This window comes from Astyanax mexicanus, unplaced genomic scaffold (assembly GCF_023375975.1).
Source record: "Astyanax mexicanus isolate ESR-SI-001 unplaced genomic scaffold, AstMex3_surface scaffold_33, whole genome shotgun sequence".
NCBI lineage: Eukaryota > Metazoa > Chordata > Actinopteri > Characiformes > Acestrorhamphidae > Astyanax > Astyanax mexicanus.
In genome coordinates, this window is record NW_026040043.1 from 4,705,001 (window position 1) to 4,730,909 (window position 25,909).

General features: G+C 35.8%; 2 protein-coding genes across 4 annotated transcripts in view; both read right to left on the reverse strand.

Moving 5' to 3' along the window:
- The window catches only part of LOC125789955 (uncharacterized), a 176,463-nt gene that overhangs the window by 135,089 nt on the left and 15,465 nt on the right, over nucleotides 1-25,909 (reverse strand). The window lies entirely within an intron of this gene.
- LOC125789953 (uncharacterized) overlaps nucleotides 1-25,909 on the reverse strand; it is a 91,058-nt gene that overhangs the window by 57,669 nt on the left and 7,480 nt on the right. The window contains exons 3-12 of one of the 3 annotated variants that reach the window (XM_049473051.1): nucleotides 23,708-24,064; nucleotides 22,106-22,456; nucleotides 19,147-19,236; nucleotides 17,937-18,102; nucleotides 15,752-15,925; nucleotides 14,222-14,395; nucleotides 12,572-12,745; nucleotides 10,774-10,947; nucleotides 8,245-8,415; nucleotides 7,265-7,423 (exon numbers count right to left, since the gene is read on the reverse strand). In XM_049473051.1, coding sequence (XP_049329008.1) covers nucleotides 7,265-7,423; nucleotides 8,245-8,415; nucleotides 10,774-10,947; nucleotides 12,572-12,745; nucleotides 14,222-14,395; nucleotides 15,752-15,925; nucleotides 17,937-18,102; nucleotides 19,147-19,236; nucleotides 22,106-22,456; nucleotides 23,708-24,064 — 1,990 coding nt within the window. The remainder of the gene's footprint in view (nucleotides 1-7,264; nucleotides 7,424-8,244; nucleotides 8,416-10,773; nucleotides 10,948-12,571; nucleotides 12,746-14,221; nucleotides 14,396-15,751; nucleotides 15,926-17,936; nucleotides 18,103-19,146; nucleotides 19,237-22,105; nucleotides 22,457-23,707; nucleotides 24,065-25,909) is intronic. The other 2 variants (XM_049473053.1, XM_049473050.1) reach the window with 2 other exon arrangements.

The following is a 25,909-nucleotide window of genomic DNA, read 5'->3' on the forward strand; positions in this document are numbered from 1 at the left end:
TTTCCTACAAGATTCATTCTGTTTCACTGAAGCTCATTCACACTAATAAACCTTTATTACAACTAAAATAAACCAGTTTCATCTTTAAATCATTAAATAAACGTTTCACTGAATCTATTCTCCATTTTATATTAACCACAGACAAAAATAATAAATAATACAAATTACATTCCCTTACATTCACAATTACAATCTGCACAATTTAATTACAGGGTTTTATTCTAAAACTGAATGTGTTGTGCTGTGTTGGGATTAGGATTTATCTTCTTTTTATTGATCATCTCAGAATATGTAATCAGATGGCACTGATGGGTGTCGATGGGTTCAGATATAAAATAGATCAGTTATAGATTTAGATTTTATTTGAAGGATTGGTGTGAAAACTGTGAGTAAATAAGGTATAAAATATGAAAAATATGACGGATTAAAACATCAGAACATGTTTCTCCAGTTTCAGTCAGTGGAATAAAGCGGGATGATCTGAATCTTCACAGTGGATTCAGTGACGTAACGAAGCTTCGGTTACTGTTATAACGTGACTCTAGTGATTTTAGTGAGGACACTGCTTTAATCTCTGTATCCAGTGAAACATCCAGACTTTACACTGAAAGCTTCATGAAGCATTGTGTAACACCACAGTCCAAGATAAGTCTGTTCTGGATCAGTTTTATCAGAGAATGAAAAGATGGAGAATACATTAGCCGCTTAGCTTAGCATAGGGTCTGTTCTAATGGGTTCAGAAGGAGAATCTCACTCTCTGTACTTTTATATGATCTGTAATTCAGTGTTTTAATAAAGGATTTATTTCAGCAGCAGGTTAAAGGTTTTAAAGTGGGTTTGTGTTTCTGTTCTCCTGCTGTTTTAATACAGAACTCAGCTGTATAGTTTAGCTGCTCTGCTGCAGCTTTTTCTATAATTCAGCCTCTAAAAAACCATCATCTTCTCTGTGCTTTAACTGCTGAAATGTGTAATAAGTGTTTATGTAAGATAATGAGCTTTATGTGAGCTTTAAATTTAAAAGTTGTTTATTTTTTTATTATGTATGTGAGACTAAAATGGTGCTGATTGTATTACAGTTTGAATTTTGGTACAGTGATTTTGTTCATTTAAAGGAATTAAGAGTAAAATAGTGCAGATTTCAGATGTTAATGTAACGTGCATGAACATCGCTAGCTCTTTTTAGTGGAACTCCAGCACCTAAAATGTATCCCAGCAGCCCTAAATAAAGGGTGCCATCAAACGCATTAAAACATTGCACTAAGTTGTACCTGGTTTGTACATGTTTATTATTTATAGCAGTGTTATTGTTATTTACTGATATGTCGTTTGTTTTGTTTTTATGGACGTGTTTGTTACTTAATTGTCCTTTGTATGGTGAAACCAGAGAAAAATGTCCCGCCTTGGTGGGACATTAAAGTTTTATTCTATTCTATTGGGTGTGTGTTTGTGGGATTGACTAGCTGTTGATTTTGCTGTATAATACTGTATATTGTTTATGACTCTGACTATGAAGGTACAGTGTGGTATGTGCTACATTAGCTGGTGTAATGTATTTATCATTTATGTACTGTAAAAATTACAGTAAGCAAATAAGACTCTGATAATTCACACCCTGGACCAGATAATGGAGAATGCAGCTGTAGGAGGAATGTTTGATAAAAAATATATAACAATCTGCTCCCAACAGTTTTATCTTCTTATTCGCTGAAAAGATGTGTGACAGAAACACACCTGTCTCCTGTATATAATAGTTTGTATTCCTGAAATAAATGTAAATGATTTTATTTCTTCTGATATGATTCACTCAGACTTAAAATTAAAATTTTATAACATGCTAAATATCATGTGATGATATTAACCACGTTTAACATGCAGCCTGATAATCTGACAATATTCAGATTAATAGCTCAATCAGAATAGAACACATTCAGAAAGCAGTGCTATTGAGGCCATTCTGAATGCAGTTTTATCTCATTGAGCGAGGAGGATAATCCTTTAAGTGATCAGTTAAATAGAAGAATAACAGCTATATAAACTCCTGCATCCATTACATTTATAGTCAAAGAGTTACAGTACATTCTCCACATATACAGGGCAACAGCAGCATGTAGAATTACTGGAATATGAGCAGTGGTGGCTCAGTGGTTAGAGCAGCGCTCCATCAACGACACGGTTCTGCCCTTAATCCTCACTGCTCCTGGGTGCTCCCAATATTCCACAACATCACTGAGTGTGTTCTGAGTGTGCTCAGTGTGTGTGTGTGTGTGTGTGTGTGTGTGTTCTGAGTGTGCTCACTGCTCAGTGTGTGTGTGTGTGTGTGTTCTGAGTGTGCTCAGTGTGTGTGTGTGTGTGTGTGTGTGTGCTAGGTTAAAAGTGGAGATTGTAATTTTCCCCACTGTGGGATTAATTATTATTATTAATAGAGGATTTTTCAGTGCATGGCTGCTGTAAACAGTGCAGATTACTGGTCTGGTGAGCGTATCACTGTTTGAGCGATCTGTCAGTATACAACTCAGGATGCAAAGTAACGTGTCAATCCTGAATTTTACATTAAATTATACAATTATCTTATCAAGTAGACTTGGTTCCAAAAACACATTTTTAAATGTAATTTTTCTGTGAAGTATAAAAGTAATTAAAATGTGTGTCCCTTTATTTACAGTAGCATCCCAGGTCACACACTCCTGTTAAGAATTTCTATTTTATCATCCGTTATGAAGATTAAAGTATAAATTAGATATACCATGAACTGGAGAAAGGTGGAAGCTGCTGTGCTCTATATGCACTGAAAACAGTCCTGTTAATATCTGTAAATTCCTTCACTGGGACGACTGGTACTGGTATCATCCAGAGGTTTGGTGTAATCATTAGTAATCTCTTCTTTAATCAGTGAATGTAGTAAACATTTTCTTCTATTTCCTTTAAATAAATTTCAGCTAATATCCTACTGCTCTTACTCTGACTAAACTCATATGATGCTGGTTGTCATGGTGTGGATCAGATAGTGAGCATTTTCATCAGACTGTTTTAGAATCATAATTAATTCAGTCAGATTGGACAACATCTCTGCATGTAAACAAAGCTAAATATGGAATTATTGCTACTATTAGCTAAAATAATTCAACCCCATTACATTGGGACGACCCAGAGGTGCAGGGCACTGCAGTGTTCTCACATATGATTCAGAATCTGTACCCTAAAAAAATATGAACAAAAAAGGATAACAAAATAACAGATTAAAAATATAAAAGTATAATAAACTCATTATATTATTGCATAATAATGGATAAAATGTGAAGGGGAACACTGTAAAAGGTTCCTGTCAGCTGCGTGTCAGTGAAACTATGAGTAATAGAAACTTATGAGTTAAGTAATTAAGATTCCACAAGAATTTACTTTAATATCTTTTTAAATCAATAATCCAGCTGGGGTTTCTGGTCTATATATCAGCATTTCAGATCATAAACTGATTACAGCTAATCTCCTTCTAATCTTAAATCACGTCCTATAACCTGTATTCTGTTCTGTAATTCTGCTGCTGTAGATTCTGTGTTCTTTTCTTCTTCTCTGTCTGTGATCTGTAAACTCTCCTCTTCTGTCTCTTGCTGTGCTGTGTCTGTTTCTGACACCCTGGAAACTCCAGCTCCCCTTAAGTCCAGAACTGTGTCGTCCAGATAATTGGATAATTACCCAATCTAAATATTACCCTGCCTACTCAATCTCGCCCCACCTCACTCCTGAAGCTCTGACTTGCTGATATCTCTACACCTGTATCCCATCTCATGAACCTCTTTTACTACTGCTTATGCCCCCAGTGTTCTGAATTTGGCTGCTGTTACACCCATTCTTAAAAGACCAGGTCTAGACAGCTCCGTCTGAGTAAATCTTAGACCAATTTCAAACTGACCATTTGTCTCTAAAGCTCTGGAGATGGATGTTGCTTCAGAAATGCAAGATAATCTGATCAATAATAACTTTTTTGAGAAGTTTCAGTCAGGTTCCTGCTGTCAGCACAGTACTGACGGCTCTAATCCGTGTTCATACTGATCAGCTCCTTTATGCCTTTACTCCTCTTGTGATTCTGTTACTGGTTGTGTTTCTGTGTTACTGGTTGTGTTTCTGTGTTAATGGTTGTGATTCTGTGTTACTGGTTGTTTCTGTTACTGGTTGTGTTTATGTGTTAATGGTTGTGTTTCTGTGTTACTGGTTGTGTTTCTGTGTTAGTGGTTGTTTCTGTGTTACTGGTTGTGTTTCTGTGTTAATGGTTGTGATTCTGTGTTACTGGTTGTTTCTGTTACTGGTTGTGTTTATGTGTTAATGGTTGTGTTTCTGTGTTAATGGTTGTGATTCTGTGTTACTGGTTGTTTCTGTTACTGGTTGTGTTTATGTGTTAATGGTTGTGTTTCTGTGTTACTGGTTGTGTTTCTGTGTTAGTGGTTGTTTCTGTGTTACTGGTTGTGTTTCTGTGTTACTGGTTGTGTTTCTGTGTTAGTGGTTGTTTCTGTGTTACTGGTTGTGTTTCTGTGTTACTGGTTGTGTTTCTGTGTTAGTGGTTGTGTTTCTGTGTTACTGGTTGTGTTTGTGTGTTACTGGTTGTGTTTGTGTGTTACTGGTTGTTACTGGTTGTTTCTGTGTTACTGGTTGTTTCTGTGTTACTGGTTGTGTTACTGGTTGTGTTACTGGTTGTGTTTCTGTGTTACTGGTTGTGTTTCTGTGTTAGTGGTTGTGTTTCTGTGTTACTGGTTGTGTTTCTGTGTTAATGGTTGTGTTTGTGTGTTACTAGTTGTTACTGGTTGTTTCTGTGTTACTGGTTGTGTTTCTGTGTTGTTCAATTCTTAATTCCTGAAAGCTTTCATTTTCCTTATAAAAAAGAGACTAATTTTAAGTGAGAGAAGTCTGTTTCAAACCCATCCCTGTGCACAAGAGACACCCCTTTACACGTTTACCCCACTGAGCCACTACACAACACTAATCACCTGTATCAGGACTGGTTTATTTCATATTTTTTTTAGTTTTTACATTTAAAAAATATTTCTGTTTTACAGATAGCACTGCCAAATATTAGAATTACCCACTATTGTGTTTTTTTTATTAATTGTGTTCAGTTGCTAATTCTTTTAATATTATTGTGGCAGCTGGGGGATATATTACGAATAGCCTAAATAATACATTATTAGCATTATTTTGGTCACAACTTGTATATTTTTGCATAGTATTGTAATATTGTGAGTATTAGCACTGTGTTTAATAACTGTCCTCCACTGTATTACACACTCCAATCTACAGCTGAAACACCTTGTAGATCTTCAGTGGTTACAGGATGCTGATGGTGGACTATTCTCAGTCCTGCAGGGACACTGAGGTGCTGCTGTATCACTAACACCATGAACACACCACCATGCTAATCAGACTGCAGGGACAACACGCCAAAGTCAGAGCACACTGATTGGGTTATTTCATGTTACGAGAATTAGTATATTTTTGGACGTTTCCAGACGTGTACGGCTTGCTTTTTGTGCCAAAGTGAAAAAAGGCTGAAAACAAACATTTGCTTTATCATCTCCAAAAATTTAGAATCTAAATCACATTAAAAAGACATTTTTTACATTAATTCATTTACATCTAAAATGTGTTTAGATCGAAAGAGAAGTACAGAAAACTAATAATCCTGCTAAAAACAAGAAAATACTATTTCAGTGCAGGCAATGCTGTGGATATTCTTAAACAGTTTTGGCATACTATTTTATTTTTATGTAAAATAATTCAGTTACGGAGTCATATAGTTTGTTCATATATACATATGCAGGTTTATTATGTTGGAAAAATCTTCTTCAAATCTTCAGAAATTATTTTAAACCACCAATATTGATTTATCGATTTTAATGTTTAAAGTGAAATAAAAATGAAAAAAGGTTACACAAACGTTTTTTAAACATAAATAAATGCATGCTGTCGGTCATCAGTGTTGCCAACTTAGCGACTTTGTCACAATATTTAGCGACTTTTCAGTCCCTCTAAGACTTTTTTTAAAAAAGCAACTAGCGACAAATCTAGTGAGTTTTTGTTGTGTTATTGGAGACTTTTGGAGACTTTGAGATGAACACACATGTTCTTCAGTTACTGTCGTCAGCGAGCAAGCCCCGCCCCACAACACTTACAGTACAGTCTCTCACACTCAGAGCACAAACACACTGCAAATGAACTGCGCATACCCAAAGCTGCCGCTGACTGACCCCACCCCATATTTACAGAGCAGGAGGTAAATATAAATGCGTCTTCAGTGTGACACGAACAGAAATCACTGAATTTAACTTACACAGTCTCAGTCAGTCACTCACCTTTTTCACCACGTAGCCTGTCGCTTACCTCGTCCACAGTGTCTGCCTCTTTTTGAAAAGCTAAAAATCTAGTTAGCTACCTCATCACTGAAATTTTTTTGTATATTAGGTTTGAAACTAAAGAAAACTTAAGAAAAATTAAATAAAACAAACAAAACAAAAACAAAAAAGAAGAAAGAAAACAAAAAAACTAAGACTCTGATAAATGTCTCTTTTATAGTCAGTTTGCCGGTCTCAAGCCCAGATAAAGGAGGAGGGTTGAACATAGAATAGCAGTTCCTGCTAACTGCTACTCTTATGCTAACATTTATGTAATTTTCATTAAAATGTAAAAATGTATGTAAAAATGAAGTCGTGAAGTTATTTTTAGAAGTGACTCCCTATTTCAAAGGCAACAGTAGTTGTTCATTTGTTCAGACTTAATTTGTCGTTTGAACATATTTAGGGTGTTTTTTTACTCACCTTTTTCTCTCCCACAACGTTATTCTTTTACAGCTTCAAAATATGTATTGTGAGAATTAGAAGATGGCGTCCTTTTGCGGATTCTAGCGACTTTTAGGACAGCCAATAGCTAGTGTTGGCAACACTATATGTCATATTATTCCACAAATCTGTAAGATAGCCTGACATTATATGTCAGTAATTAAACTAGGATGAAATTATGATCCTTAATCATACGCTGCATCTCTTTACTATTTTTTAAACCTCAAAATACATCCCTGTTACTCTGCAGACTTTCTTAATGTGGTGAAAATCAGCAATAGAAATCAAAAACATGTTTTCTGAACAAAAAGTTTAATATTAATACTTAACATTCAAATCTCTCGGGTACAGCACTACAATCAACAAACTGTTTCCTTCACTAAAATGCCTTAAACACAGTTAGAACACAGCAATAAAACACACACTGGCGGAGTCGTTCATACCTGAGTGTGCCGGGCATGCAGTGTGTGGTGAGCAGATTCACTCCTGATTCTCCTGGGTTATTGTAGGTCAGATCCAGTTCTGTCAGGTGGGAGGAGCTTGAACTCAAACATGATGCCAGAGATGAACATCCTTTCTCTGTGATCATACAACCAGATAACCTGCAGAGAGAGAGAAAGAGAGACAGAGAGAGAGTTCAGTGTTCAGGCTTGTTTTTAAAATTACAGTTGTTGAGATAATTGTCTGCACTGTTTTTTGTGATCAAGTTGTATTTGCATGGATAAACATTACAGATGTATGTGCATTGACTGTTGTGGCACTGAGGTTGGAATCGGTAACTAACTTTTGGTGCTCTTCTTTGATACACTGAAATCTGATACACTGAAATATGATTATCTAGATGCGTCTGTTGGTCTGAAAATATATCTGTATAACAACATTTGGATGACATTTGTGTGACATTTGAATTAGTGTGACATTTGAACATGAAAACTTAAATGTGATGCATGACCTCATACTCTTCCTGCACCGGTGACCAGTTGTGTGTGATGCTGAATAATTGTTTATTGTGTGTTTTGCAATTTTGGAATTTAGTCCATGTCCATTTGCAGAACGTAATTCTGTCTTGCCTCTCCTGTTTGTATATAGAGGTGACGGGTAACATTTATCTCTTTCCTCCTTCATCTTTAGGCACACCTTATGTTTCAAAGCAGCTTGTATACATGGCTTGTAACTAACTTGTACTCCTTAACTTACTCAATTTTTTTAGCAGGCTAATACGTTTTCGAATAAAGCCACAGTTGGTATTTAAATAGTTTCCGGTGCTTAAGCTACGTGACACTGTGTATGTTCCTGTTTTCTTAAAATAAACATTTTTATAGTGTATATTGAGTAAAAACACAACATATTTTTTGTAGTGCTAAATCTGCACATGAGGCCTTCAGTTTACATTTATTTCTTTATAAATCTAGGATGAACTGACCTGAGAATCTCCAGTTTACAGTGTGAACTCTTCAGTCCAGCAGAGAGAAGCTTCACTCCTGAATCCTGCAGGTCATTGTTACTGAGGTCCAACTCTTTCAGGGAATTTTCCTGATTTAAAACTGATCCCAGATATTCACAAACCTTTTCTTCAATATAACACAAAGCTAGCCTGCACAAAAAAACACACCAGGTTTTAAGGTACTCAAAGATAAATATTTCAGTGGAAAAAGTATAACATATTTAAATACTTGTATAAACAAAAGTTTGATCTGGAGAGGGGGAGAGAAACATTGCTAATAAGGACACTGTCAACAGCTAGAGATATATAAAATAATATATTAGAGAAAAAGGTAAAATAATATTGACTGTCACACTTCTGTGAACTCCCTCCACCTCTGACCTGTTTCACTATATCCCCATAATATTCCTTTTCTGAAAGTATCTTCCACGTGACCAATCAGTGACCAGTCCTATTACTACCATCAATCCATGTTAGTGCTTTTTTCATTTTTTTTTTTGTTTTTGTTTTACAAACAGTTACAGCAAACAAAACAAACTCAACATTTTGTCAAGGGAGCCAAACATGGGACAGACAAGTGCAGATACCATAAAGATAATTTATTAAGTAAGGGATTAGGCTGAAAAGAATAGTCAAGAGCATACAGAGCAAGAACCGAAATGGCAGCGTAAACAAACATACCAGAGTGTTTAGGCAGGAGGTCATACACAAGTAAACCAAAGATAATACAAAAAGGAAAGGCAAAATATATATATATGAAACATCTAACCTGTGAGGTTGTTTCATATATAGTTGCAGCAAGGATGAGAGGATGCATGTAAATGCAAGTAAATTTAACAATGAAAACAAACCAACAATAAACCAAAAACGTAACACAAAAAACAAGATAAACAAACTGACAGGGCTTAAACAAACCAGAACAAAGAAATGAACTAGGACAGGAAACAATGAAGGGGCAACCATAATACACAAACAAGGGGACACTGAAACAAAGGGGCTATATATTTACACACACTGAGGGCTGGAAACACCTGGAGAAGGTAATAAGAGGGTAGGGTGACAAATGAGCCAGGTGGAAACACTAATGACTAGGGCGGAGAAAACAAGCAGACTGGAAAAACAGAGACTGACCAGAAAGAACCATGAAAAGGACCAAAGCGTGACATTTATTTCATAAGAATATTTTTAAATATTTATAGTCCAATTAAGGCATTGATATTTTACGCTTTTATGCCTTATAATTAGCATTTCATTGCTTTTTAAAATGGTGAAATCACCTTATTATGCTATTATCCTATCATTTAATCACTGGCATACAAAAAAATGCAACTGCAACTTTAACTGGCCAATACTTCTTGCACAAAACTGATGTACTATAAAGATTACCTTGCCTTATATAATCTGCGCCATGTACACATCTGAATATGATGAAAACACTGAATTTTGACGGTACTGTTGTTCATTTATTCATGTGAGAGCTCTGACTGTACTGAATATAAGACTGTCTTTGACCTGACATAAAACAAACTGTAGAAACAGTGTGATTATTACTGCAAACAAGTGAAACTGGAAATCTAAGTTCCCTACAGTCACATTGTAAATACTGTACTTAAAACGCATTAATAACACGTAAACAGAAAGGAAAACAACTACCCAGATTAATGATTTACTCATTAATCATAATATACTGTATACTAATATATTTAATGACTAAATTGGCTTTCTGTATTATTTTATTAGATTTGTTAATGCTGAGTGATGGAAAAGACTTTAAGGTTTTACAGTACAAACACAGGCAAACAACAGGTCACTGCTCCCCTATTTACGTATGTGTTGTCACTGTTTATTAATGCTTTTAAAAGTATTTACAACCTAAATAAAAACACAAACAAATTCATTTAGAAACTGTCTATAAACACTTTATAATTTAGCTTTACTTTAAAGTGGTTACAACATTTATCTACTGTAAATTAGTCTTACGTTTTCTGTGGTAAATTTACTCCACCTCCCTAAAAAATTAGTACAAATTAAAAAAGTAAAGTGTTTTTTTTATAGCCAGTTTTTATCATAGCCAGGCGCCGATAATGGCACTTACATACAGTATCGATATCGGCCGATACCGTTTCAGGGTTTGGAATGTGGAGATTAAAATAGCAGGGTAAACAGCGCAGGTAGAACGTACAGACAAAATGCAACAGCATAGCAAGAGCTACTGCAGTGTGCCTTTTTGCTCAAACAGCAAACATAAACAACCAAACCAGACTAACCTGCTAACCGAGCCAAACGCTATGGAGCAGGATTACTGCCGTCCACCATCTCCTGGTGAGTAACTTGCTTACTTTGATTAATTGTAATTGGTCACAATTGCCTACATTTCTACTTTTAAGTTCCCAGACAAGTAATGTATATCTGCATTGTATAAAAGGCAACTTAAAGGTAAACATTTTGATTAAGCATACAAAGCAAGTTTATTGCGGACGCTCTTTACTGAAGAATTAGAATTCTGACCTGAGTATCTCCAGTTTACAGGGTGAACTTTGTGGATCCATGAAGAGCTCCTCCACCCCTGAACCCTGCAGATCATTGCTGCTGAGATCCAGCTCTTTCAGGGAGGAGATTTTTGATTTTAGAGCCGATATGAGAAATTTGCAAGATTTCCCAGTGAAATTACAGGTGGCTAATCTGCAACAAGAGGGTAGACAAAGCATTAAAAGTACTATGTAGTATGTATTATTTACTACTGCTTATACTGTCATACACACTTTAATTCCCCAAAAACTGTGAACTTTAAGAACTGTACGCACTCATTCACTTTACTAGCCTTAAGCTATTATATCATATTTGCACTACTGTTCATACGGGTTCTGTTTGTACTTGCACTGTCATTCCATCTTATCCCCCCCACCACTATTGCACTATTGTCTTGTGTATGTCTATTTGTGTCCTTGTTGTAATGTACATATAGTGTCTCCCATTATTTTTATATTTATGATCTTATATCTGTACTTGCTGTAATTTTTGGGAAGGAGAGTAACATAATTTCAATTCTCTGTATGTCCTGTACATATGCAGTATTGGCAATAAAACTATTTGACTTGACTTGACTTTGCACAGCTTGAAACACACAAAAGGCATTTACTAATTCTCTCAATTATTCATGGATGTGTTTTGGTGTAACATACAGTAAAAAAATCAGCGTCACTTGCTGTTACTTTTAAGAGCCAGGTGCACTCTGACTTTGGTGGATTGCTATTTTAATGGCGCATTGTGCTTCGTTGCTTCTCAGCAGTGGAAACTGACCTGCTTATTTATTGGAACAGCAATGTTATTTTATTTTTTATTCTGTTTATTGTTGATGTAAAAGTTGGGTATGCACACTGTTGCATGTCCATGTGAACATAACAAGGGGGGGGTGAATGGAGCATGCATGCGTAGCTAAGATAGGAATGGACATATGCCAGAAATTTACATGAACACACCTCACTTCCAGGGTCTAAGATAGAGCCCAATGTCTTGATGACAATCGACATAATGATTGTTTTGTAATCTGTATAAATCTGTATAAATCAAACAACAAAAGGAGTGCAACAAAAGAAAAAATAATTTTTATTTTTGCATAGAATATGATATGGCACACCCCTAACTAAGATCTTAAAAAATATAACAATTGTATCAGATTTGTAAGAAGTCGATGATCCACAATGTCATGATACTAATAATGCACTCCAATTATCTCCATATATCCAGGATTAAAGTAAAATAAATTATACTGGACTGATATAATCTGTCTCTAGTAGATGTATAATGGAAAATGAGAACAGTGTGAATTTTTTCTTTTGATAAAAACAGCAAACAAGTACTGATGTGATAATTAGGGGTGGGTGATAATGCACAATATTTCAGGGCATAATACCTTTTACAATATTTAAAAATGTTGGCGATATTCTTGCATACTATATGAAATGACACACCCCTAATTCACAAATGTAATATATTGTGATAGCAAACACACAAACTGTGATGATTTCACCAATCTGTGTTTATTCTCACATGGCACCACAATAAAACTAATTAACACTCTAAAATAATGACTAAAGTCTTTGTGCTTCACTCCCGTCCTTCCACTCAGGATTCCCTGTGCTTTAAATGTTTTAGGTCCATTTCCCCTGATAAGCAGCACCTGTCTGTAATCAAGAGGGAATGATATCAAACTAAACTGCGGCAGAGTTGTTGGCTCTGCCTTCCACCCTCCACAACATACTGCATAAAACATATAAAACATAAATAGAAATTGTACAATTCTGACCTCAGTATTCCCAGTGTACAGTTTGAACTCTTGAGTCCATCAGAAAGCTGCTTCATTCCTGAGTCCCGCAGGTTATTCTTACTGAGGTCCAGCTCTTTAAGGGTCCAGGTCTCTGATAGTAAAGCTGCTCCCAGAGTTTCACACGTCTTTTTCTCGAGATTACACAAAGCAAGTCTGCAAAGAGAGACCAGGCACAACAGACACATAAAATATACCTTCTGTTCATCAATAAAGAGGTGGTCCGGAATATCTTGGGAACCTAAGTGAGATTCTAATAAGGGGGTCAACTGAATTGGGGGAAGGGGCACACTTGAGTATAAGATATGGTTATATTTTAAAATTAAGTTAATCCAATGATGTGATTTCCTGTTCTTTAGGACTACTACTACTTTATTAGTAAGAGCTAGAGACATCAGTAAGGGGATACTGAATTTAGATGGGGGTGTATATTAAATATATCACCAAGAAGAGTGGTGCTGATGTTGGAATACTGATGGGAAGTGTCTCTGGGACTTTGGTACAAAGGGAGTGAAAGGACTAAAATAGTCAAATGGCATGAAGGTAATTGTCTGTGCTCCCTAAATTGCAGAAAAAAAATCATCCAATATGTCAGCCAATGTCACTTTCAACATTTTGCATTGAATTATGTGAATAACTTTATATTGTTAGCTGCAAATTTGTGTTAATGGTCATGGTACAAATGTGTTTACATATTTGTTTCCATAAACCAGGATTGGGAGAGAGGTCCAGACAATTTTCCCACTTAGCTGTCGGAAGCGGTATTATATTATTCAAGGTGGATATGAGTGAATATGATTTAGAGATCTTTTTTTTATAATTATTGAATTGGATGAATAGCTGTAGTATATTATAAAAAATATTTTACTATTTTTTTTTTTTTTCGTTCTTAATTTTAGTTGTTGATATTGGAGAGTACAGTACCTGTAACATTGCATTAAATTACATAAATAGGTTGTTCTGAAATAGATGAGGTGTGTGATTCCCTTTTGCTTCCATGTGGAAAATTGAAGGGCTTTAATTTGTAGTGTGAAACTTGGATTGTGCCAGTGTGGAGTGAACCTGTTCAGTGCTAGCAATGACTGTTTTTTCACCAGACTGTCAGAGTTGTAGAAAAAGTATTACGTTTATAGATTTAAATTTGTTTGTTGAATTTAGGGGGAAGGGCAGTCTGCAACAGATATATTTCTGCATTGATGTTCACCTCAAGCCGAATGGTACCTGTGTTTCTGTTCGTGGATCCATTTAATCAGATACTTTAACTGATTTGTGATAAAATATTGATGTCTTGACTTAACTTTTCAGTTACTTACTTACACTCAATATCAGATATCAAATATCTGATCAATAGTGAATAATTACACTAAGCAGGTTTTTGTGGAAGGTGTATAATTCTCAGCACAGTAGTAATAGTGACATGGGTTTGGCATTTGTGTATCAGTGTAAAAGTGAATCAAAAACAAAGTATAATTATAAACCCCACTAAACCAAACATTCAGCCTGAGATAATTAGAGACAATTTGGTGATGGTTCTTTTAAGTAATCTAAATGTGGTGCCAGAGGAGTACTGGTGTGTGCATTTGTAATGTTAGTGTAGAATTATATGATCTAATGAAATTGTATGATTCTGACCTTAGTGTTTCCACTTTACAGTGTGAACTCTTCAGTCCATCAGAGAGCTTCTCCACTCCTGAATCCTGCAGGTTGTTGTTACTGAGGTCCAGCTCTTTTAGGGAAGAGTTTTCTGTTTTTAGAGCTGCATTTAACTCTTCAATGCAGCCAGCAGTGAGATTACAGCCAGCAAATCTACAGATGGGGAAGAAAGAAGTTACACATGAAGCAAATGTGAAATTATTTAGCAACGACTGAATCTGAAATTGTCTAAACAATTACATTTATAATTGATATTCTTTGGAATTCTGGACATTAATATTCAGACACACAGTGCATGTAGTTTCATTCTCTCTTTTTATTGCTAGAATCTCAAATAGGAACAAAGACACATTATTTGGCTTAATAATCTACAAATAACGTATCTGAGTGTTCTCAGCTTTGAAAAACATACACGTTAGAAAATAAAGAATGCAAACAGATACATCTTACATAGTTTTATGTATTTTTCAAACTAGAAAAATGTTTTAAACTATACTGAATTGTGCAGGGAATTTTAGAATATGGTGCACATACTAACTTTAGCAACTATATTAACTATCTTAAATTATTAACTGTTACTTATGTAAACAGACAAAGCAATGGTGAGTTCCCTGTTTATTTGTGTCACACAGCAGCCTATTTAAAACCTTTACATAAAACAATAATTAACATATTTAAATGTACTGCATGTTAAATTTAAATAAGGTTTTTTTTTGCTGACATTGACAATATTATGTTTGTCAGAAACCTAACAATGCTCTTCTAAGTAGCCAGTTGTGAATAGTTGTGATAGTGAGATTGCGGGAAGCTATTTTGAGTTGGGGGTAGGAGTGCCCAAGGAAAATGGGGGGGGGGGGAATCAGGTTAAGCTGGCTACTCAGAATGGTAACCTGCAGCTACACAGGCCCTCTCTTTTCCATCTGTGTTAGTTTTCCTCTCCATGTGCTTTTCCTTCTCCTTCTCCATGTGCCATGTGTTCTGTTGATCTTCTTTCCTCCCTAGTCCTCACCTGTGTCTTGTTTGTTAATCAGCCCTTTTGTCAGCTTCCCCAGATGTTCCCTGTCTGTATTGCACCCCCCACCTCAAGCCGAATGGTACCTGTGTTTCTGTTCGTGGATCCATTTAATCAGATACTTTAACTGATTTGTGATAAAATATTGATGTCTTGACTTAACTTTTCAGTTACTTACTTACACTCAATATCAGATATCAAATATCTGGTCAATAGTGAATAATTACACTAAGCAGGTTTTTGTGGAAGGTGTATAATTCTCAGCACAGTAGTAATAGTGACATGGGTTTGGCATTTGTGTATCAGTTTAAAAGTGGATCAGAAACAAAGTATAATTATAAACCCCACTAAACCAAACATTCAGCCTGAGATAATTAGAGACAATTTGGTGATGGTTCTTTTAACCCATTTAAATGTGGTGCCAGAGGAGTACTGGTGTGTGCATTTGTAATGTTAGTGTAGAATTATATGATCTAATGAAATTGTATGATTCTGACCTTAGTGTTTCCACTTTACAGTGTGAACTCTTCAGTCCATCAGAGAGCTTCTCCACTCCTGAATCCTGCAGGTTGTTGTTACTGAGGTCCAGCTCTTTTAGGGAAGAGTTTTCTGTTTTTAGAGCTGCATTTAACTCTTCAATGCAGCCAGCAGTGAGATTACAGCCAGCAAATCTACAGATGGGGAAGAAAGAAGTTACACATGAAGCAAATGTGAAATTATTTAGCAACGACTGAATCTGAAATTGTCTAAACAATTACATTTATAATTGATATTCTTTGGAATTCTGGACATTAATATTCAGACACACAGTGCATGTAGTTTCATTCTCTCTTTTTATTGCTAGAATCTCAAATAGGAACAAAGACACATTATTTGGCTTAATAATCTACAAATAACGTATCTGAGTGTTCTCAGCCTTGAAAAACATACATGTTAGAAAATAAAGAATGCAAACAGATACATCTTACATAGGTTTATGTATTTTTCAAACTAGAAAAGTGTTTTAAACTGTACTGAATTGTGCAGGGAATTTTAGAATATGGTGCACATACTAACTTTAGCAACTATATTAACTATCTTAAATTATTAACTGTTACTTATGTAAACAGACAAAGCAATGGTGAGTTCCCTGTTTATTTGTGTCACACAGCAGCCTATTTAAAACCTTTACATAAAACAATAATTAACATATTTAAATGTACTGCATGTTAAATTTAAATAAGGTTTTTTTTTGCTGACATGGACAATATTATGTTTGTCAGAAACCTAACAATGCTCTTCTAAGTAGCCAGTTGTGAATAGTTGTGATAGTGAGATTGCGGGAAGCTATTTTGAGTTGGGGGTAGGAGAGCACAGGGAATGTGTGTGTGGGGGGGGGGGGGGGGGAATCAGGTTAAGCTGGCTACTCAGAATGGTTACCTGCAGCTACACAGGCCCTCTCTTTTCCATCTGTTAGTTTTCCTCTCCATGTGCTTTTCCTTCTCCTTCTCCATGTGCCATGTGTTCTGTTGATCTTCTTTCCTCCCTAGTCCTCACCTGTGTCTTGTTTGTTAATCAGCCCTTTTGTCAGCTTCCCCAGATGTTCCCTGTCCGTATTGCACTCCCCATTTACTATACCACACACCATCACTTCTTTACCACCTTTACATTTAACAAAAAACACCTCCCAACTCTAAAAATAAATATACTTAAAAATCTGCACAGTAATTATAAGTTATAATTAGTTATATTTATTTCTGACAGTTATAAGGATTTATATTTATGTTCAGTACACAGACTGAATAACTGTAGCTTAATATAGCAGATATAGACATATAGACTTTTAACAGATACTAATTCTCACTCAAATGCTGGAGTTTTATAAATGAAAAAAAAAAATCACTTTTTTTATATATATATATATATTTGAAAAATAAAGCATGTTGTCACCCTGGCGTCTGGTGCTGTCCGTCAATTATATAAAACTTAAAACATTTGACATACACAGAAATATAAAGCTATATGTTAGTGTTTCTTATCACCAGGGCAAATTTATTAAAATATTAAATATATTAATTAATTAACTAAAGTCTCATCCAGCTCTCTAAAATGATGCAGGCACGAGTAACCGAGCTTGGCGCAGAGCACGCGGCATTGCACGTGGGATTACCCTGTATGCAGTGGTCATTACCTACCAAAAGTGGGCCAAGAAAGGACATTTGATGAGCAGTGACAGGATCACATGCCCCTAAGTCAAAATTAATGCAATGCATTTAGGCCCTATCTCTCAACTTTCAGTCCTTAAAGGATCTCCTGGTAATGTCTTGGCGCCAGATAATAAAAGGAAAGCTGTGGAGCCCATGTCTGGATAGGTCATATCTACTTTGCTGGCAGGAGGTAGACCTACACAATATTAGACAGGTGATAAAATTGTAAGATGATGTGCTGAGTCATGGTTTAGTGTTCACTGAAACTTCTTGGTAGTATCTATGCAACTTTATTGGTTGTCATTATGAATTTTTGGTACCTGAATCACAATATCTTGGAATGATATTCAGTTATCTCAACCTTCTCTGAGAGCTCACTGTGTTTTATAAATCTGCGTAACCGCTAAATAAGCAGCAGCTATTTAATCCTTAGTATTTCTATTCAATATCAGTCCCCCAACAGATAGCAGAAACTCCAAATTAAAGAAACACTCACTGAGCCTTCCTGCAGTTTGAAACAGCAGGGATGAGTCTCCTGTATCCTTCCTCTGATGTGTTGAATTTGCTCAGGTCCAGCTCTTTGCGGGGATTCTCGGTGTGGAGACGCATGTAGGTTATAACTGAGCACTGTGTAGGAGAGAGCTGCTTTTTTGAGTATTTATCTGGAGTTAAAGAAATGGAAAGAAAACAAAAACAGTCTAAGATCAGCGTCATGCAGCGACTGAAACTGTTCCAACACTGTTAGAACATAAAATGACCAGCAGATGGTTTATTACTACTAAAAAGATTGCAGTACTCTGTTCTTAAGTTTATCTTATGAAATATGCTGAACATCCTGGATCACAGGGCAGTTTCACAGTGTGATCATGTGATCTCACTTACAAAATGCTGGAGGTCATTATAAGATTTTTTTTGCTTCTATGCTTCTAAGGTTCCAGCCCTTTTAACAATTACAATGCTATAATACCGGACCAAACCCCTAATGAGCTGCACAATTAAATAAACCAATTCAGTTAGTTTAAATAGATAGTCAGGGCTTTTGTGGGTAAAATGGGACTTTTAGTAAAATAACATTGGTCTGTACAAATCTCAAAAATCCAAAAATTGGTAGAGAGGGTAGGTAGTATTAAGATATGGGTGTTTTAGTCACTTTATTGGTTGTCATTGATAATACATTTTCTGGCTTTGTGTATTTAAACAACAACCCTGCAGAAGGCCAACGAGCCTAAACCAGTTAGTTCCAAAAAAAGTGTGATTTTTCCAGTCATCTAAAATTACACTGTTCCAGCTTTTGTTTTTATCAAACATATTTTGTCCATATTTTTTCTGTATTGTTTTTTTATTTACTAAAGTACACTAGAGTAAATTGTTTGTCTCAAGTGTGTTTATTTGACCCATACAGTGAGCTTGTGCAATATGCTTTTATGGCAGACAGCAATCAGCAGCAACTGCTGTTACTAAAATACATTATATTGCACTGATCTATCATATATACATATAAATATTTATTGACCATTCATATAATGCTGTGTAGTAGTAGTGGTCCTGACAGTAGAGTTTAGCTTTCTGAGGGTCTGTGTTTAGCACATCATCTTGATTAAGAATACAATATCCCAGAAGTCATGACTTTACATTTCCTATACATGCACACAATCTAAATTATTCAAATTTTCTGAATATTGCTAAAAATTATAAATAAAAATTACCTTTCAGGATGTAAGCTATAAAGGCCGTTAAAATAACACCAAAAACTGAAAAACAGATGATGGCAATCTTCCAACCATGAAATCCTTTTCCTGTAAAACAAACCACATAAACATGTACAGCAAACCCAACATGTGTTTGTACTTCATTGTACATTGTAATGTATTAAAGATTAATTTATCGTAATGCAGAAACTGTGTACATAACATTTTTTAAAAAAGAAATCTGTGTTTTAGTGTTTTTTCAGTGGTGTTTTAAACAGGGAAACTCTTGAAAATGTGCAGGCCAGGGGGCACCATGACTAGGACTGCAAAAGTTATAATATATTGAAGTCTGGAAAAGACTTTTTATGCAAATGTTTAGGCACCTTGCACGGTTGTGTGGACTGTGACATGACAAGTGCAGGTGTAATGGATTGTATAAACCAATAGGGTGTCTGGATGGGGAGATTTATCTGGATAGGGGTTTTACTGAACGATGAGAAGCCGGAATGAAAACAAGCTGAAATGAAATAGGAGTAGCGAGGCTATTTCTAAATGTAAGGAGTAGAAATTTCAGATAATTGTGTGAAAATATAAGTAGTAGAAGTAAAAAGTCGTCTTAAAAATAATTACTCCAGTTAAGTATAGATATCCAACATTTCTACTTAAGTAAGACACCTCTGTATGTCACACTACACAAACCTTTGTTGTTTGCGACGCTGAATTTGTGTAGTCTGACCCGTGCATTACAGATTGTTTAATTCCTCAACATGCTTAACTGTTCACAGTAACAGTTATTTTGACCAGGGGTGCATGCCACGGTATATGGCAATTATGTTTGCAATTGAGTTTCTGTATATTTGAATGAGCTGTTTCTGTAACTGTGTTGCAACCTCCCTGGTCTCCCCTACTTACTTATTTTAACTACAAAAGTTGTCAGTAAAAGAAGCAATATAATAAAATGTATGAATGTATTTAATTTGAATATGAATGTAAATTAATTGAATGAGTGTAATTCAACGTGTAATATGAAACAGGAAATATACAGATTTACAGGAAATGAGTTATACTGTGATTAAATCACTCATGGATCTTGATGAACGAAATTTAATTTAAATTATTTTCTTTTATGAATTATGCCTACACACTCAGGCCACATAATACTGAGCATTTTCCTACATCAAGATGATCCCAGGGCTCACTGCACCATGAGGATTTTATCTTTGTACCTAACAGTATTCAGGATACTGATGGCTATCGCATGTTTAATGGTGGAACTGCGAACTCTGGTGTTCTCTGGCAAATTCCAATCAAGCTGTATGAAGCTGTGCTGTGAGTAACAGGGGACTGGTTGTAATGCCACCTTCGTAAAGTCATGTCACATGACAGTTTTTTCAGAAACATGCACACCAGTAGCCCGCTGGAGATCACACTGTAGAGCTATGGCAAAGCTCCTTCTGTTCCACACTAAGGATCAGATATATGGATGTGTTCTCCTGGAGGAGCAGAAATACCTGTGCAACCTGATGCAATGCAGATACAGTCATATGAAAAAGTTTGGGCACCCCTATTAATCTTAATCATTTTTAGTTCTAAATATTTGGGTGTTTGCAACAGCCATTTTAGTTTGATATATCTAATAACTGATGAACACAGTAATATTTCAGGATTGAAATGAGGTTTATTGTACTAACAGAAAATGTGCAATATGCATTAAACCGAAATTTGACCGGTGCAAAAGTATGGGCACCCTTATCATTTTATTGATTTGAATACTCCTAACTACTTTTTACTGACTTACTGAAGCACAAAATTGGTTTGGTAACCTCATTGAGCTTTGAACTTCATAGCCAGGTGTATCCAATCATGAGAAAAGGTATTTAAGGTGGCCAATTGCAAGTTGTTCTCCTATTTGAATCTCCTCTGAAGAGTGGCATCATGGGCTCATCAAAACAACTCTCAAATGATCTAAAAACAAAGATTGTTCAACATAGTTGTTCAGGGGAAGGATACAAAAAGTTGTCTCAGAGATTTAACCTGTCAGTTTCCACTGTGAGGAACATAGTAAGGAAATGGAAGACCACAGGGACAGTTCTTGTTAAGCCCAGAAGTGGCAGAACAAGAAAAATATCAGAAAAGCAGAGAAGAAGAATGGTGAGAACAGTCAAGGACAATCCACAGACCACCTCCAAAGAGCTGCAGCATCATCTTGCTGCAGATGGTTTCACTGTGCATCGGTCAACAATACAGCGCACTTTGCACAAGGAGAAGCTGTATGGGAGAGTGATGCGAAATAAGCCATTTCTGCAAGCACGCCACAAACAGAGTCGCCTGAGGTGTGCTTGTGCTTTTGCATACCTCAGGGGACTCTGTTGTGGCGTGCTTGCAGAAATGGCTTCTTTCGCATCACTCTCCCCATACAGCTTCTCAATGAGGTTAACAAACCAATTTTGTGCTTCAGTAAGTCAGTAAAAGGTAGTTAGGAGTATTCAAATCAATAAAATGATAAGGGTGCCCATACTTTTGCACCGGTCAAATTTTGGTTTAATTGCACATTTTCTGTTAGTACAATAAACCTCATTTCAATCCTGAAATATTACTGTGTCCATCAGTTATTAGATATATCAAACTGAAATGGCTGTTGCAAACACCCAAATATTTACAACTAAAAATGATTAAGATTAATAGGGGTGCCCAAACTTTTTCATATGACTGTACCACCTTATGCTACCTTATGCTACCTGTACCTCAAATCTAGAGAAGAAACAGTCAGAAACTACAAGGAGAGAGGTACTCTGCAGATTGATATCCCTGATGTTTAATGTACAGCAGTATACTTGGTGATTTTTTTTTTCAGAGCAGTGTATATTGTTATCATCATATGAAATGGCCTAAATTGTGAGAGTAAGTACTGTTTCTTCTCTAGATTTGAGGTACAGGTAGCATAAGGTAGCTCATATTGCATAGCCTTATTTCTCACCTTTAACTTCAACATAAAGAGTTGCATCATCATACTGGGATCTATATCGTATAAAACACTTGTAAGCTCCATCATCAGAAGGTTGGAGAACTGAGAGTTTCAGTGAGGCGTTTCCTTTCTTCAGTTCTTCTTTAAACAGAGCTGTTCTTCCTCTGTAAGACTCCATCTGATCTCCATTTCTGTCTTTATAATCTTCATACAGGTGAACTAGTGTGTCTGTCCGATGCAGTCTGATCCATTCCACAATCATATCCTCAGCACTGATGTTGGGTTGGAGAGAACAGGGCAGAATCAGATCTTCACCAGCTACAGCAACAAGAGGAGCAGCTGGAACCACTACTTCAAAATATACTGAAAAAAAGAAAAAAGTAAATCAAAGTGACCAGGGATGCATTTCCCAAATATTCTTAAGGCTAACTACTTTGTAATGTTGTACTTAAAAACATTTCTTAAGATCAGCAATGAGCATGTTGTACTTGTATGAGAACTCCATAACTAACAAGCTTTCACACACAGGATAGTCCCTTTAAAAAAATCACACTCTGGTTCTGCACACCTTATTTACATACAAAAACATGCAAACATGAAAAATACAAATTTTGCACCAAGTGCACTACATCCACCAATAAAAATACCATATGCTAGCATGACTTAAGTGGTTATGTGACACTGTAAAGTTCAGTTATCAGCATAAATATATGTAATATTTAAATCCCTGGTTTAACATGAACAGCAGAGATGGGCATGTTGATTTATTATTGATGCAATAAATCACCTGTGTAATTAGATTTGTCACTTTTATTATTTTAGACCTACCATTTTTATGTAATAAATACTACAAAGTACAGACAATCTTCCTAAAATAAATTTAATTGTATACATGAACAGTGTCTATTTTTACCCACCATTTAAGCACCTAAACGGTGTATCTGTTCACCTATGAAACATGTACATAAAAGTTACCGGTCAAATGTTTTAGAACACCAGTATTGTTTAGTAGTCCAGTGGCAGTGCTGTATGAGATTTAGTCCAGTGTTAAGCTGAGCTAAAGGCTTTGTCATGTGGGTCAGCCAGACCTCTTCCTGTTCCATTTTTTTTCCAGTTTCCAGTTATTGGTTGGATTAGGAACCATAGAGTGCTAGAAGGAAGCTTTTAGCTTTTCCAGGAGCAGAGTTAAGGATTTTCACTCTAAACTATTATTGCAGACTTACTGAACTGAATGCATGATAATATATATATATATATATATATATATATATATATATATATATATATATATATATATATATTTATATATATATATATATATATATTTATTTTTTGTATTATAATGATCCATAATGTTTTTTTTTTTTTATAATATGTAAACACGAAATTAAATTGTTTTAAATACAATTACGAGAATAAAAATATAAATGTTTGAAACAGACAACTTGCACTATTAACTTTTTAAATACTAAATAAATTAAAATAACACTGAAATAATGTTTTTTTTAGATACTTTATAATGATAGGAACTGTGATACTGTGTGAAGTAGCTGGATAGATTACTGCTTTTGTTAAAAATGAATAATGGTTAACTGAAATTGTGATTTTTCTTACCTTCAACTTTAACATAAACAGTTGCATCATCATACTGGGATCCATATCGTATAAAACACTTGTAAGCTCCATCATCAGAAGGTTGGAGAGCTGAGAGTTTCAGTGAGGCGTTTCCTTTCTTCAGTTCTTCTTTAAACAGAGCTGTTCTCCCTCTGTAAGACTCCATCTGATCTCCATTTCTGTCTTTATAATCTTCATACAGGTGAACTAGTGTGTCAGATCCAGTATGATCCGATCTAGACCACTCCACCATCATACCCTCAGCACTGATGTTGGGTTGGAGAGAACAGGGTAGAACCAGATCTTCTCCAGCTACAGCAACAAGAGGAGCAGCTGGTCCCACTACTTTAAATTGTACTGCAATTAAATGAAATGATAAAATAATAAGGGTACTAACAAAGTAGTTAGAGATCCAATTAAATTATCCAGCCCCACAATCCAATCAGAGCCTCCTTATGCTGGTTATCAGGTGACACTGATCCACTCTTTCCGTATAAAAAGTACAGCACCACAGTTTAGATAAAATGTGCTGAAAATTATCTACCACTGGTACAATAGATTATGTTTGATTGTTTTTTCCAGCTTCAGAAATGGTATGTTATCATGCTCCAGGAGTGACAATGGCTTCTCTGGGCAGTACTGCTGTTTCTGTGCTCTCCTTAACTCTATACCTTTTAGGCTAGTCAACATTTATCTTTGTTTTTTGTTCACTTTGCTCTTCATGTTTATAGTCTGCTGAAAGACTGTTTTTATAGGTTATTTCCACAAGCTTCTTCTACATGCAGCAAAGTTTGGTCTGTGTAAATTCTTAAGTCAACTGGTGAATATGTTTATTACCATGGGTACTGCTGGGTTTTTCACTTGCTCCAAGTATGACATGTTTAGTTTATAGTTCTTTTCCACTGATAGTGATAGGGACAGTGGCTGTGCTTGTGATAAGTGCAAACTACTTAGAAGTGTTGTAGTTGGTATTTGAGTCTCAATACCATAAGTGATGGACCTCAGATTTAACCTCACTGGGAATCAGTCATGTCTCTGTCTCAGGGTGAGGGAGGCTCGAAATTGTTGTTGAGACCAGCCGAGTCCACTGTGTCTATCTGAGGTAATGTTTTGTTTTTTTAAACAGGATGCTTTTTCTGCTCACACCACCTATCCTAATATTTGGCCCTTGTCTGTCTTGACTTTGATTTTTGCATTGTGGATACTATGATTTTTTTTTTACTTTTTGCCTGTCCTGATTCTAGTATTGCCTTGTGGATTTTTCTTAATAAACTCCTCTCTGCATTTTCATCTTTAAGTCCTTGTCCGAGTGTTACAACCAGTTTACAGCTTATATACAGGGGTTGGACAATGAAACGGAAACACCTGTCATTTTAGTGTGTGAGGTTTCATTGGAGCAGCCTGGTGGCCAATCTTCATTAACTGCACATTGCACCAGTAAGAGCAGAGTGTGAAGGTTCAATTAGCAGGGTAAGAGCACAGTTTTGCTCAAAATATTGCAACGCACAAAACATTATGGGTGACATACCAGAGTTCAAAAGAGGACAAATTGTTGGTGCACGTCTTGCTGGAGCATCTGTGACCAAGACAGCAAGTCTTTGTGATGTATCAAAAGCCACGGTATCCAGGGTAATGTCAGCATACCACCAAGAAGGACCAACCACCTCCAACAGGATTAACTGTGGACGCTGTAAGAGGAAGCTGTCTGAAAGGGATGTTCGGGTGCTAACCCAGATTGTATCCAAAAAACATAAAACCACGGTTGCTCAAATCACGGCAGAATTCAATGTGCCCCTCAACTCTTCTGCTTCCACCAGAACTGTCTGTCGGGACAATAAATTATTGTGGTCTAAAACCAGGTGTTTCAGTTTCATTGTCCAACCCCGGTACAGTATGAATCACAAAGGCCTTACATCTGTGTTGAGTGTAATGTGGTAATTTGTCTTGATAATAAATATTTACACAAAATAAAATTAGTTCATGATTACATATCTCACTTATGTTTAGCTAAATAAAGTCATTGTCCAGTGTTTACAAATTGATGCATCTTTAACAGAGAGAACAGAAGCAGAGTAATATTCATTTTTTCAATGATTATCAGTAATATAACAACATTAAATACTTAACAATAAATAAAAATATATCCTAATATATCCACAATATTAAATGCACTAATATATGCCCTACGCCTTTCCTTCTGCA